The sequence below is a fragment of the Notamacropus eugenii genome, chromosome 5 (genome assembly GCF_028372415.1).
Source record: "Notamacropus eugenii isolate mMacEug1 chromosome 5, mMacEug1.pri_v2, whole genome shotgun sequence".
Taxonomy (NCBI): domain Eukaryota; kingdom Metazoa; phylum Chordata; class Mammalia; order Diprotodontia; family Macropodidae; genus Notamacropus; species Notamacropus eugenii.
This window is the reverse complement of record NC_092876.1, coordinates 344,308,139-344,323,351: the sequence shown is the minus strand read 5'-3', so window position 1 is coordinate 344,323,351 and position 15,213 is coordinate 344,308,139. Positions and strand designations below refer to the sequence as shown.

Sequence of the window (15,213 nt, the reverse complement as noted above, 5' to 3'; positions counted from 1 at the left end):
TGCTGGATCTCAAGTCAAAAAGACCTGAATTCAAATGCTACCCAGTCACAGTGTAACCCCAGGCAAGTTACTGAATGATGACTCTCAGTCTCAGTTTCCTCATTTTTAAAATGGAGATAATAATAGTGCTGAGAGAAATTTCCACATGAGCTACATCATTCAGTCCTCCATCTTAACTTTGCTTACACTAATATTTTTTGTGTACTCTATTTCTCAACAGCTGAGTATCATTATCATCTTCTCCCAAGATTCTAGAGTTGTATTCTGTTCTCATAATTTGGTTTTTTACTTTTATGTTGATTTTACTTCTTAATTCCTTGAATTATTATCCATTTTACCGTATCTTTGAATTTCTTGTTTCTAAACTTATTGTACATGAAATTTCAGTATAACGTTTTCCTGACATTTTTGGCTCTGCATCTTTTTTTATATAATATTGTATTTGAATTCCTTTTCAGTTTGATCATTGTTTTTGGTCATTTTTAATCCTCATGTGAGGATTTCTGACTTTTATGTTGCTTATTGGTATTTTAATTGCTATCTAGTGGGAGGCAGGGAGTTCTCTTGAGAAGATCCCATGCAAACTCTCTACTTTCCCAGAAGTTTGTCCTCAGAATTTATCCATAGTAACTTTCAAAAATGGAATAATATCCAGGATCAAAGTGTAATACAAAATAAAACATTAGGAACCCCTCCCCTATAACCAACAAACCTCCCAGATACAAGACAGATAAAAACACAGATATAAGCACAACTATAATATATATTATTACACAACAGCTGTCAAATAGTGAGAGATTAATAAATATTTCTTGATTGAATAATTACATCATGAGTGCATTATGGAGTAACAAAATACCATTTCATCAGTGCTAAAGAGAAAGTTATTAATAATGTGATTTTCTTTTCTCTAAATTATCTAACTTTAAAATAAGACTTATAAATTCAATCCAAGCACTCTGGATATAGCTAATGCCTAGGAATAGTAAAAAAGAAAAGAATTTACCTTCACTTGGAGCATGGGTTGGAATTCCCTCACAAGCTTCATGGATGAGTCATATATTGAGCTACCAACTTTTAATGACTCCAAAAGTGGTACTGGCCGAAAATCAGTGTGATAAAGTTCAGCATTTAACCAGGAAGCTACAAGGTCAAGATTAGGGAGCGTTGCACTCATGCCAATTATCTGAATTTCTTTAGAAAAATCACTGGTCAAATTTTCTGGGCTATGAAAAATATATAAAACAAGTGGCAACAAAACATAAGACATGTTATGACTATTAGCCATAATAAAGCCCCTAAAGTTCATTCTTAGTATTAGATCCCGCTACTATCACTCTACAATTTCCTCCCCCAAAAAAGTATGGCCCATCAATACACCTCCTCAAAAGCATATTATATGAACTATAAAAGAACATTACAATGCAGGGGGCATAGAAGGGTGGTTCGATTAACAGGAATGTGAGGATAAGGGAGGGATCTTTGCGGGGAGTAGATTAAGTAATAGGAGGGCAAGGTAGCAGGTGAAAATAAAGTAGAGAACAGGAAGGACAGGAAATAAGAGATAAACAGAAACAGAAAATAAAGATCAGGGGTAGAATTTATTAGGAAAAAAAAGCAGGGATAGTAATCACAATCTCAGACAAAGTTAAAGCTAAAATAGACTTTTAAAAAAGAGAATAAGGAAACTACAACATATTCAGTCATATTAGTCAATTTTGTTTTAGACTATTTAAAATAACCGGACAGTATAAGGTTGGAATGTGGCTGTGGTATAGGAAATGATGAGTTGGTGTCCTTAGAAAAATATGGAAAGATTTGGATTTATGAAAGGAAGATGTTATCCACCCTCAGAGAAACAGAGGACAAACAAGTATAGTACAGTCTTACATGGATGCATATGAATGTATATGTCTATGAGTATGATTATAGATATCTAAGTATATATATGTATATAAGTGTATATGTGTACGTGTATATGGGTAAATGTTTGCGTGTGTATATATGTATGTATGTATATGTGTGTGTGTGTGTATTCACAATTAATTGTAGCCTTCTTGGGTAAGGGGGAGAACAAAATAAAAAGTGCACAACAGAGAACAAGAAAACTTAAAAGGATGAAAAGAAAAGATGGACAGTTCTGAATACAATGTAATATTATATAGGCTTTCTTGAAATAGAAATTTATTGCTATATAGTTTGAATCTTCTCTTTGAATCCTTTCTTAGTTTCTATTTGTGTTAATATTTAAGTTTGTTTCTTTTTTATTATGTATTTAAATTTAAAATAAATTAATTTTTTTAAAATAGAACATCGCTGACTTTCCACCAACATTTCTAAACTCATGCATCTAAATGAGTACTATCCACTTCCAAGTAGTCACCTTGGGAGGTTATATGTTTATTCCAGCAATGTCTTAGAAGTTGGTAACCTAGGCAAACTGGCTGCAAAACTCCCAAGTTTGGGGAACCCAATTAAAATTTAATAGTGAAAATTTTAACAGAATAAAATATAACGCAACTTAGATAATGTTAATTTGTAGTTTTCTTAGTCAATATACAGCCTGCAGGAACCTGTTTCTTTTTGAGCATAAGGCTAATCTTATAGTCAACATTACTTTATAGCCATATCTCATAAAATAGCAGGTATTACTTCTAAAGGTTATAGAATATTTTTAAGGTTGGCAGGAAGGAAGGGAAGCAGAATCATTTTCAGTAGAGGTGAAGAGGTTTGGGGGTGCTGGGACCTCGAGAATGACAAGACAGAGTAACCTAGAATTAATTCACACACTCAAGGAATCTTTCAGTTAAGAGTCAGTTTACTGTAAGGCTAATAGCAGCAAGCCAAGTTCCTCTGGGAATTTGCAGCCTAAGGGAGATAAATGTAGAGCTTATACAGAAAAGAGGTATGGGAAAGGAATGCCAGAGATACTAATTAGGTAATGTCTTGGGAGCAGGCATCAGTGATCTATGGATGGAAAAATGTAGGGAACCTGGAGAAATAACTTTGTTGATACCAGACATTGAAGGCGTTGTCAGAGGCATGAACCTTGGGGATCTGGCCAAGCCAGGGAAAAAATCCTTGGGCCAGGTACCCCTGTGTCTGTTCTGATAAGAGAATGTGTTCTGCAACAAGGGAATATTTTCTCACAGTTCAGAGGCCTATTGAGAAATTGGGAGGCTTCCAGAAATACAATCTTAGGGCTGGGGCCTGAGCACCCTATCAATGGCAAAGGAAAGAAACTAGGAAAATTACACTTGGATTTATTTGGAAAGAGCCAAAAGTTATTTGGAGTTATCTGGTAAATAAAATGAGTGCATTAAACTGCATAATATACCATTTTAGATATATTAAGTATTTCCTTCTAAGCTGGCTCTGAATGTCACTAACTCCAATCTGGAAAATTTCAAAAATGTTTTCAGTAAAGGCAGAATTGTTGGAATAAGTACCTAGCCTCTGAAGAAGGAATTTGAAAGCAAGTACATATTTGAAATTGCAAACTCTAGTATGTTTATTGAAAAAAAGGCAATTCATTATAACACTTTGCTACATTTCATACATATATATACACATATGTATATATATACATACACATATATACATACACACACACACATATATATATATACCATTAACTGTCAAGTTCTAAACAACCAAATATGCTGAAACAGAAAACTGCTGTCTGATCCTTCACTTTACAAAAATTATTTGCTGCAAGGTCACCTTAATTTGCTCAGTAGCAATCTCAGGTTAAGAAAAGTTTTACTAACAGCCCACTGGAAATGTATTTAAAAAGTCATCTGCAGTTTACAAATCATTAGAAATCAAATCACTGAAGCAAGCTGTCAAAACTACTGCAATTATGTTAATTGCTGATGGAATTGCTTTAGATTCATGTAAGAGAAATCTAACCAATAACTTATCAATTATGCTGATTAAAAACGCCTATAGAGTTGGCTATGAAGAGCAGGCAGGCACACCGCAGATGTTTCAAAACTTTATCTTCTGGTTTAGAGCTTTTAGAGAAATAGAAATGATAATGAACTCAGACGTGAGACAATTAAGTTAAAATGCCCAGGTTTTTCCCCGGTAAAATCTCGCAACCTAAAAATTTCACATTTCCTTTACTTTTCAATCTGCATCCCCTGCAATAATAATGCAATCAAATATTGTGAATGTCTTCAAGATATAATTTCCTATGAAGCATAACCTTTAAAAATTCACTGCACTTTTAAAGCATGGTACTTATTCTATTTTAGGATTAAAATGTTTTCAACAAGAATGTTTCTCAGAAATCACAGCTTAAGTCAGGGGTTGCATAATTCCTTTACAAAATTCTCATTTATTTTGTTATGATAGCTATAGTGAAGCTCAAAGATGAAACAAGTGAGAAACTTTAAATTTTCTTTAAAAAAAATCTCTAATTCAGTCTCACTGTCAAGTACTCCAATATCAACTTTCTTGTATAGGACGTACAGGAAGAAGAAAGAGCAATGGCCCCATCAAATTCTGCGTTGGGAGCTTTCTGCAGGGGTGACCTCCCCTGGAAAATGAAGACACTGGAGCACGTGGCCCCTGGCAGGCCCTTTGCCTCTCGACCTACGATCGATACATGAGGGTTCATGACAGCAGGAACGTTGCCCATCATGTACCACATTCCAAATGAGAAAAGTATTGCATTCATTTACTAATTCAGTCACTTATGCTTCTTCATAACTGATGACAATCTAAAAGAGAGGATTTTTAGTCACTCACCTCATTGCTGCTCTCTGAGTTACGTAGCGAACCTTAGTTAACAAAAGTTCTAGTAGATATCCACGATGAGAGTCTCCCAGCATATGCAATTCATCTACAACCACCATTCCTAAAAAGATGATTTCTTCAGATATTAAGTTCTACAGAGTTTCATACTAACTCCCATAACCCTTAAAAAGGTCAAATATTATAAACGCTAGGTAGACCATTAAAGTATTAGCTTAGGCATAGTAAAATTCCAAAAAATGGAACCAACAAACACAGGTTTCATACAATAAAAGTATCAGCTTTATCCTCTTATCTCTCTAATAAAGATTTTGGATAAAGTTGGCCAGCTGGGCTCTGGTGGAATTACAATGAGTCCTAAATCTGTAAGGGTCTTGAGGAGCCTAACCAAAAGTTGATCAGACCCTGAAAAACTGGCTCACATTATCCAGACATTCCTATCAAAACGTCAACTAAATAATTTTCAAAGAAATATGTCAAAAATAGCAACTATTTATGTGAGCTAGCAGCTTACTTGCTTCTCAGTAGAATTTCCCTTTTTGCTTTCTTATCACAAGGTTGTTTAGTAAAAAAGGAATTAGAACAAAGGAAAATGGAGGGCTTTAAAGATATTTTCATTGAACTGTAGTTGGATGGTTAATCATCCTTGCCCAAGAAATGAAAAATTTTCTTGTGAATTTTCTTATAGGCCAAACAGGGAAATCTCTCCCTCAATCAACACTAAAGAATGAATCTCAACAAAACATTTACTTTTATGCTTTGGGTTTTATTTCTCAAGACCCTGAGAACCCATACCAACTTGGGCCTATTTAATTCATCCTCATTTCACATTTCCCCTATTCATACCCCTCATATAGGCATCAATCAGCATTAGAGGAAAGAGCAAATTGGATCTGAAATCATATTACGAATTCAAATCCCAACCCCTTTCCATTTACACATATGCAACTTTGAGTAAATACCATCTCTAGCTTTCAGGCTCCATAAAATCTGTAAAATAACCTCTGAGATTCCTGCCAACTTTAAACTGAAGATGATCCTGTGACTCTACAATCACAACTCTTCTAGCTATATAGCAGGCATAATAAAGGATGAATTGGACCCTCAAATTCCCAAGAGCCCAATTATAAGAAGAATCTTGTCACAGATAGGTCACAATTCTTTAGGGTACCATTACTATAAGGGATAATGGTTGGGGGTTAAGGTTTAATTATAGATATTACATTCCAGTTAGATATTTCAGACTCATGCCATGGAATAGTGGCAACATAGGGAAACAGAAAAATATAAAGGAGGTTAATTTTTTGGGCATCATTTGGGACTCCATTAATTGAGAATTTGTGATTATTCAAACTGGATTCCGCTAAAATCTACCTCTACATTATGCATAAAAAGTGTTGGCAAGCAAATTAATGACATCAAGTATATCATATGGGCATACACTGGAGATAACAATCTGTTTTTAAGGAATTTTGCTACTATTACTATTACTTTTATTCACTTATTAAGCTGGATATTGGCCATTTATATTTGATATTACTTGGTTAACAGTTAGTTGGAAGTATTGCAAAATAAACAGTATTTGTACAAAAACACTCTAGAATTTTAACACTACTAATCCAGATTGGTTTAGTCACAATTAATTTGAATGTGAAAATTGATTATGTTTAATTTTACTTCACCTAATAACTCAATTTAATTCAACAAATATTTATTAAGTTCCTATGATAAAACACTGTGCTAAGCAATAAAGCTACAAAGATGAAAAATAATAGTCCCCACCTCCAAAAAGATAAGCTTATAATCTTATAAGAGCAAGAGACATCATATAATACATCAATTATTTGTGTACAAGTTAGAAAATGACAAAGCACCCAGGCAGTCAAAGAGAATGACCTACAAAAGGAGCAATCACTTCTAGCTTGGGGCTGGAGAAAACTACTGAGCCAGGTGTTATGGGCAGACATGATCTTCAATAAGGCATCAGTAGGGAGCTTGTCTGAAGAATAAGAAAACAGTATGTGTAGAGGTAAAGAAACAAGGAAAGAAGAGCTACAGTAAAGCTGTGTCAATATAAGTAATAAAACTATGTGCACTTTCCTCAGTTGCTATGCATCTAATCTGTAACCTAAGATTTCTTCACACAAACTGTGTGGTGTTTCTGGATACTTGCCTGTTTCATTGATACCCTTCGCACTATCTATGAAGAAAGGGCTGTTGAGCAAAATAGAATAATCTTGTAAAAGGCCCCTTGACAAAGCCCCTCCTAATGCCACCAGTCAATCTTCCCCAAGTCAAACCTAAAGGTTCTTAGTTTACAACTCTATTATATACTTATGTATTATAGAACAGTACTTATATATGTGTCACTTTCCCCATTAGATTCACCTAGTAAGACACTTGGGACTTTCCCTAGTGCCTGGTACAGTACAAGACAGGCTCTTAATAAATGACTGTTGGACTGAATCAAAAAACCCACCCTTCTCTCACATTCTGAGTCTTACCATCCTGCTGATTTTTACCAATAGAAGAGACGAAGCAAAAGGTGAAGGACCTGAGAAGTACTGCAAACTGGAACTACTCCACAATTAACTTTTCCTTTCCACCAGAAAACGATGGAATGTATCTGCTTATTTTCATAGTGAGCTCACCTAACAGGTCCATCTTATTTTCCTCTATTAAGCGATTGACCAGACCATTGGCTCTCTCAATTGTGCAGACAGCAATATCCAAAGCAGAAAAACGGACTGCGGGGGAGGTGCTGCCCATGTAGCCTTCCACCAGCAATCCTACTTCTTGAAACAGGTTCTAAAAAATCAAAGCAAATTCTTGAATTACTTGAATTGCAAACTGCAGCATAAATTAAGCAGTCTGTTCAAACACTTGTAAAAAGAGAGACATTAAAACTTTTGAGGTCACTTACCACTGATATCCATCTTACATTCTACTTTCAAGTACTATTTTAATGACAATAATCAAAGCAATTCTAAGACACAGTAGTCTTCAGAAATAAAAAATACAAGAAAACTGCCTTAAACTATAGCATTATTAATTCCCCAAAACAAGCAAAATCCCATGTATAGTTTCAGTATAATGTTAGAAGAAAATAACTTCTTCAAGTAATTTAAACTCTCCCATTGTTAGTCATAAACTAATTCTCATAACTTTATACAAAGTGCCCCAAAAATTTTAGCGCAATTTTGAGCTATTATATAAAACAAATGAAAAAGCAAAATCTTTCCATTGTGGCAGATTTTGAAGTTAACCTTTAATGCACAGTGTCCATTAAAAGGATGTTTTCATCATTTTCTTAACTTTGGACTTCCCACTTATTAAAGAGAATTCTGTTTAAGTTACTAGCATTTAAGCCCAGATTTCTTGATTCTTTTGCCTCTGAAATAATTATTAAAAACTGTTCTATTCTATGAAGTATGACTTAAAGCTTGAAGACTACCTCAGAAGAAATATCATGTATGAAGTCTGGGATCTGATTTATTTCACATACATATATCCCATGTCTGGCCAATATGTGAGCAATGAAGTCCTGTTTGAGATGGTGGATGGTATTAAAAACAAACAAACAAACAAAAAAACACTTTCTCTGTCTTAAATACAGACAATGTCCTGTTAATTAGAAACAACAAAACTGGCTGACTTACGTATGTGCCCCAGCCTGCCAATCAGAACCAAGTACAATTCAGTTAAATAAGCATTTATCAAGTGCCTGATATAGAATGGGCACTGTGCTAGGCAGTGGAGGACACAAACATATAAACAAAACAATTCCTGTCTTTGGAGAGCTTACAGTCTGCTGGGGGTGTTAGAAATTAATATGTACACGACAAGTAAATATAAAATGTAGCCCAAACAGACATAATGCCTACAAACCTGGGGCATCAAATGCTCCCTGGGTTTTCCATCTTTCTTTCCAAGATATACTCAGGAACCCTATGATTTCTATAGCTCCTTACCTTAAGAAAGAAAGAAGTACTTATCTGTTACTTTCCTCCTGCCTACCAACATTTCCAAGTCTCCCTATCCTTTAAAAAAAACAAAACAACAAAACCTTCATTCGACTGCATCATCCTTTCAAACTACGATTATATATCTCTCTTGCCTTTCAGAGCTAAATTCACAGAAAAAGTTGTCTATACCCAATGGTTCTACTTCCACACCTCCCATTGTTTCCACACCTTAAAATCTGTCTTTGAAATCCACTAATTTACTGAACCTGGTGTCTCCAAAGTTACAAATGGTCTCTTAACTGCTAAATTTCATGGACATGTCAGTCCTTATCCTACTTGACCTCTCTGCAGCTTTTAACACGGATGTACCCTTCCCCCAGTCCTGAATTCTCTCAGCTAGTTTCCCTTCTCCCTGTCTCTCAGTCTTCGTTAAACTATTATTCCCATTCCAGCCTCTAACTTTGTCTATCCTATAAAACTCTGCCCAGTGCTGTCTTTTCTTTCACAAACCCTCTCTCAATGATCTCATCAGCTTCCATCAATCCAATTATCATTTCTATATAAATGTTTTCCAAATAAATGATACCCAATCCTGACCACTACTGCCTTACCACCAAACTGTCTACTATTTACCTCCATCCTAAATGAAAATCATTCTTTTACTGTCAAAACATGATCCTTCTCCAGCATTCCTTATTTTAAATTATGGCACCATCATCCTTTCAGTCATTCACTTTAGCAAATGGAGTAATCTTCAATTCACTTCATCCCCTCACCCCTCATATACAATCATCAAGTCTCGCCAATCCTGCTAAAAAACGTCTTTCATCCGCTGCCTTCTCTTCCCAATTCACAGGGTAATCACCTCCATGGAGCTACCTAAATAATCTACCTAAGCCCAGGTTTAACCATGACACTTCACTGCTCAAAATCCTTCAGTGGATCCCTATGACCTGTAAGATAAAATATGAACTCCCATGACTATCACTTCACACCCTTCACAATCGGGCTCTCCTGCCCTATTTCATACTACTCCCTTTAATGAATGTTACATTCCAGCCAAAGCGGACTACAATAGCCATTTCTGAAATTCAAAACTTGATCTCCCACATCTGTGCATAAGTCATTCTTATACCTGAAATAAACTTCCACTCACCTCCTCACATATCTTTAGCTTCCTTCAAAGTTCTACTCAGGTACGTAGGCAAAGCCTTTTCTGATCTTCCAGTTATCAGTATTCTATCCCTCAAATTATGTTGTATTATTTACATGTACATGATGTAGCCCCTCCTCCAAAAGAATATAAAGGCACTTCCCCACCAAACAGTAAACATTTAATAAGTACTTATTGAACTGAACTTATATAATTCTTTTTAATTTCCCTCTTTTAAATGGTGGCATTCTAAAGGTATAATGTTATTCTCATAAAATACCTATCTACCTATTTTTGGAACTCACTTTAAAAGGATCTTAAAGTCAAAGCTTTTAACAGTAGACTGCATTAATTTCAGTCATAGTATGAGTATCTCAACCATAGGGTCATTTTAGACTTACCTGAAGGTAATATTTTTTCTCTTTAGCCACTGAAACAAAGGGCAGAATGAATAAAGCTTTCTTACGCATTTCCAAAACCCTCTTCAGAATCAGTAATTCAGCAACAAGGGTCTTTCCAGCACTTGTTGGAGCTAAAAGAACAGGATTATTTTAAAAGTTATCACAAAATGAGTAGCATTTAACACTTTTTTATCATAACTATCTTAAGCAAGCCTTCAACAGCTCTTCAGGCTAAGGCTAGCATCAGTAAATTTAAGACCGTAATTTGAAACAATACTGAAATACTATTGATGATGAGTAAAAATATGAAATCAAAAAAGAAAAAAAAACATATACAATCATATATTAAATAATAAGAATACAGATATCTATCAGAAGGATACTATGGGCCTGGCATTTGACTAAAACACATTTTAAGACTTTAAAATACTTTATGTGTAGTAAAATAATTCCTTCATCTTCAGTACACCACACTGAAATAGTTAAATGAATCCCAGCTCCAAAAAAGGAAAACTGACATCAAATACCTTCCCATAAGGATGTACCAATTCATTAGAAGATAATTATATCTGCTCTGAACATGTGTTTATTTGAGAAAACATTTCAGCCTGTGACTTAACATAGTATTTTACATATCCATAACATCTTTAAAATAAGTTAGATAGCCATTACAGATATCTGAGTACCTGAATAGACTAAGTTCCTTCCTTCCAGGACCTGTCCAAGCAAGAGACATTCTGCTTGCCATTCAAACATCTGGACTACACCAAAACTTTGATATTTCTCCAGAACTGCCTTGGGAAGCCCCCAGCTTGCCAGGAGCAACTTGTCTATTTGGTCATCAGGAACTACCACTTGCTTGCATGGTCCTTTTAGGGGAGAAAAACACAACAAAAGTGATGAAGAGTGAAACACAAGTTTCAAAGACAGACTGTTAGAGCTCAAAGGAGTCATCAAATACGTCTCGGACTGGCCCAAGTCCATACTTATTAGTGACACACCCGGCCCAGAACATTAGTTTCCTATCTAGTGCTCTTCAGTTGTTCTGATAAGACACTCACATTTTTGAGAAATATAAAAGAAGACACTTTCATGTAACTGAAAGAGAAAGACATCTGGAACCAGAAGATCTGCCTTCACATCCTAGTTCTGACACAGTTTCCTCCTCTTTAAATTAGGAGGTTAGATTAGATGACTTCTAAATCCTCTTCTAGTTCCGGCCTGTTAGCATCTGATTTAGAACAAAATGAGGCCTTGGAGATTAATTAGTCCAAAGCTGAAGTGTCTTTAGCATTCACTTTTATTACATTTATTATTCAATATTTAACTATCTTGCATGTATTTGTGCTTATGTTTATGTTCATGCTGCATATATATCTATAGTACTTATTAATCCTCCCCCATTATGTAGACTCACTGGGAGCAAGGACTGTTTTTATTCTTTGTACCTGTATCCCCAGAGCCAACCAAAATGCCTGCAATAAAGCTGGGATGATGAAAGGGCTTGAGTAAATCTCATAAAAAGAAAGGCTGAAGAACTAGAATGTTTAGCCTGGGGAAGACTCAGATGATAGGTACATGCTTATAAGTACAAGATAAGTACAAGAATTGGAATGCTGACCAAGGAATGGACTTGTTCTTTCTGGCCAGAGGAGTCAGTATTGGGAGTCACAGATGGAAATTTCAGTTTGATGCTAGGAAAGCTTTTCAAAAATTAGGAGTTGTCCCAAAGTTATATAAGCTGTCTGGGCAGCTAGTATGATCTTCCTAATTGTAGTGCTTCTAGCAGAGACTGGAGGACCACTTGTAGATTATGTCTAGAATGAGGATTCCTTTTGAGTATGGTTTGGACTTGATGGAAGGGGCTAAAACCCCTTCCCATTTTAGTACTTTGGAAATGTTAGGACATACAGAAAAGAAATCTAGCAGGCAGCTAGATGACACAACAGTTGGAATTCTGGACTCAAATTAGGGAAGACCTGAGAAACTAGTTCTGCAACCCCAGGCAAGTTACTTAACTTCTCAGTTTCCTAATGTGTAAAACAGGGATCATAAAAGATACCTGATCACAAGGTTGTGCTGAGGATCCAATGAGATAAGAAATGTCCTTTGCAAACCTTAAAATATTACATAAATGCCACATAAATATTATTATATATAATAACATAACAAAATAATATATATTATTACTATTATTAGTAGCAGAGACAAGATGCAAACCCTGGGCCTCTCCTTCAAACATAGCACATTTCCCTCTGTGCCCCACTCCTATGCTTTTGACTTCCCATCCATAAAAAGTGGGACTGGGAATTCAGCAGTAGACTATGAATTCTTAACATTGTTACTTCTCAGAATAACGTTTTTAGGTACATCAAATAAAAATACATATTAAGAGTGAAGCAAGTAGGGCCAAGAAAGCAATGAACAAAGAGACAACAAATTAAGGAAGAACCTTGAAACAACAAAAAGCGAAGGTTGGAAAATTACAAGGAATAAGCCAGGCCATGAAGAGGAGATATAAAAAGACATCCTTCCACTCCTTTTGCAGAGGTGGAAGGTCCAAGAGTGTGGAACATTGCATATATTTTCAGATTTCTTTGGTACACGGAACAGTTTTGCTGATTTTTTCTGTGCCCCTTTTTCTTCCTTTAAAAATGTTTTTAGTTACATGAAATTGCTCTGTGGAAGAGTTTTGGGTGATGTGAAAACAACAAATAAAAAATCTTTTTTAAAAGATGCAAATTTTGCAGAACACAAAGAACATGGCACCAAAGAAGAGACAAGAAAAGACATTCCCACTCTTCCCCTACAGCTACTCTGCAGAGGTTGAAGGCTCTGGGGTGTGGAACACTGCATGTATTTTTAATTTTTCTCTGTCTAATCAGTTTTGCTGCCTTTTTTTCTTTTCTTTTAAAATAAATCTCATAAAGCAGTTTTCTGTGTGGAAAAGCACTGGAAATCAAGGGGATGTCCATCAATTGAAGAAGGATTGGACAAGCTTTTCTATATGAATGTGAGGAAATACTACTGTGGTGTAAGAAATGAAGCAGGGGGATGGTTTCAGAAAAAAAAAACCTGGGAAGAGTTATATGACCTGATGCAAAATGAAGTGAGTGGAACCAAGAAAACATACAAATATAACAGCAATATAAAAATAATCAGTTTTGAAAGACTTTAAAACTCTGATCAACACGATCATCCACCACAACTCCAAAGGACTCATGATGAAAAATGATAACCACCTTCTGAGAGAACTGACAGACTCAGAGAATAAACTGAAGGATATTTTTTTTCTTTTTCTCCCCCTCCTCCCACCATGGCTAATGCATAAAAATGTTTTGTAGGACTTCATATTTGTAATGAATTTAGCATTTCTTGCCTTCCGAATGGTTAAGGGAAAGAATCTGGAATTAAAAATTAAATATTTTTTAAAATATTAGTTACATAGCTTTGCCCCCACCTCCAGCGATACTAAGAGAAATTTAATCCTATAAAAAGAAACGTATTTTTAAAAATAAAACGCGCAGGATGTCCATCACATTGAATAGTCAATTTCACAAGTTTTTGCTATGTTCCAAGCACTGTGATAATCATTTGGGATAGGAGGAAAGACGAGCCAGTCGTGATACAGGGAGACATGGGGAGGGGGGGAGGAGGAAGGGGGGAGAGGGAGAGAGGCAGAGGGAGGGGGAGAAGGGGGAGAGAGGGAGACAGAGATTATATTAGTTGGGGTGAAAAACCGGAGAATGATAAAGCGGAGGAGGAAGGGAGAGTGAGGGGGAGAAAGGGAAAGGCGGGAGAGAAAGGCAGGGAGGGTCAGCACTGGCATTCCACGTGTGTAACTGACATCCCGGGAGGAGCAGTAACTGACCCCGCGGGGGCCCCTCGGTCCCGGCCGCCCCACCCCACCCCCCGGGGCCGCCTCGGGCAGTCTGCCGCGGTACCTGGCGAGCCCAGGCAGCTCCTCCGAAAGCTGCTGGCCAGGCCCGGGGGCGGGCTCAGCACCGGCCCTCCGGGCTCCCGCGGGCTGACAGCGGCGCCTTCGCTCCTTCTGCCCCTTCTCCGGCCGCCGCCGATGCTACCGCTTCCCAAGAAAGAGTCCGAGCCGGGCGAGGACGAGCGCCGCCGCTTCCCACTGCGACTCGTGAGCTTCATGGTCGCGGCTCCTCGTCGGCTCCGTGTCAGCTCCGTGCGGGCTGCGGAAGCACAGGCCGGCGGCTCCCGGGTTCGGGCGCGGCAGCCGCCACCATCTTCCCGCCGGTGGTTTCAAATCCAGGCCTCCGGGCCGGCCCCGAGACCATAGAGTTTAGCAGACGGAGTACCCTCGGAGACCATAGAGGAGACGCTCTTTTTGCCTGGGGCGAGGCCAGACGGGCGGCTAGAGCGGCCTCAGGGGTTACTTTGTTTCCTCTGCGCACTTTCGCTTTCCCCACTTCACGTGAAAAGAAGGCTGGCGCTGCAGTCTGCCTGCCTGAGCCCAAGGCCGGCTTCGGGGCTCGGCCGAGCCCAGGCAAGTCTTGGTTGTCGGCCTCAGTTTCCTGCTCTGTAGAATGCTGTTGCGCTAACCGCCCCTCCCCCAGGGGGGTTGTGTTTGTGGAGCGCTTTAAACCAAAGGTAGCTATTGTCAGTACCTTCCCCAGCCTCCTGAGGTGCCTGGACTGGCTCCGCAGCCTTTGGAGCTCGGTGCGAGTAGGTCACGTGTGAAGGGCTGTGGATACAAAACGGGCCTTTAAAAGATTACAATGTAACGGGGCAGACAACATGCAAACAGATACATGCAAGGTGAGAAATAGACAAGATAATAGGAAATAATGAAGGGGGGTACCGGGTGGGAGAGCGGCCAGAGAATGTCCGAGCTGTCACAGCAATGTCGTAGTCTCCCAGTCTCTCACGTAGCCCTCTTCCAATGGCCTCCTACCCCTCCCTATTCCGC

At 37.7% G+C, this 15,213-nt stretch overlaps 1 protein-coding gene across 1 annotated transcript in view; it reads right to left on the bottom strand.

Annotated features, from left to right (window-relative positions):
• Nucleotides 1–14,435, bottom strand: part of POLQ (DNA polymerase theta) — a 107,191-nt gene extending 92,756 nt beyond the window's left edge. Inside the window, exons 1-6 of the mRNA XM_072613873.1 lie at nucleotides 14,225–14,435; nucleotides 10,967–11,149; nucleotides 10,281–10,411; nucleotides 7,413–7,569; nucleotides 4,756–4,864; nucleotides 1,007–1,226 (exon numbers count right to left, since the gene is read on the bottom strand). Coding sequence (XP_072469974.1) covers nucleotides 1,007–1,226; nucleotides 4,756–4,864; nucleotides 7,413–7,569; nucleotides 10,281–10,411; nucleotides 10,967–11,149; nucleotides 14,225–14,435 — 1,011 coding nt within the window. The remainder of the gene's footprint in view (nucleotides 1–1,006; nucleotides 1,227–4,755; nucleotides 4,865–7,412; nucleotides 7,570–10,280; nucleotides 10,412–10,966; nucleotides 11,150–14,224) is intronic.
• Nucleotides 14,436–15,213: the final 778 nt, after the last annotated feature.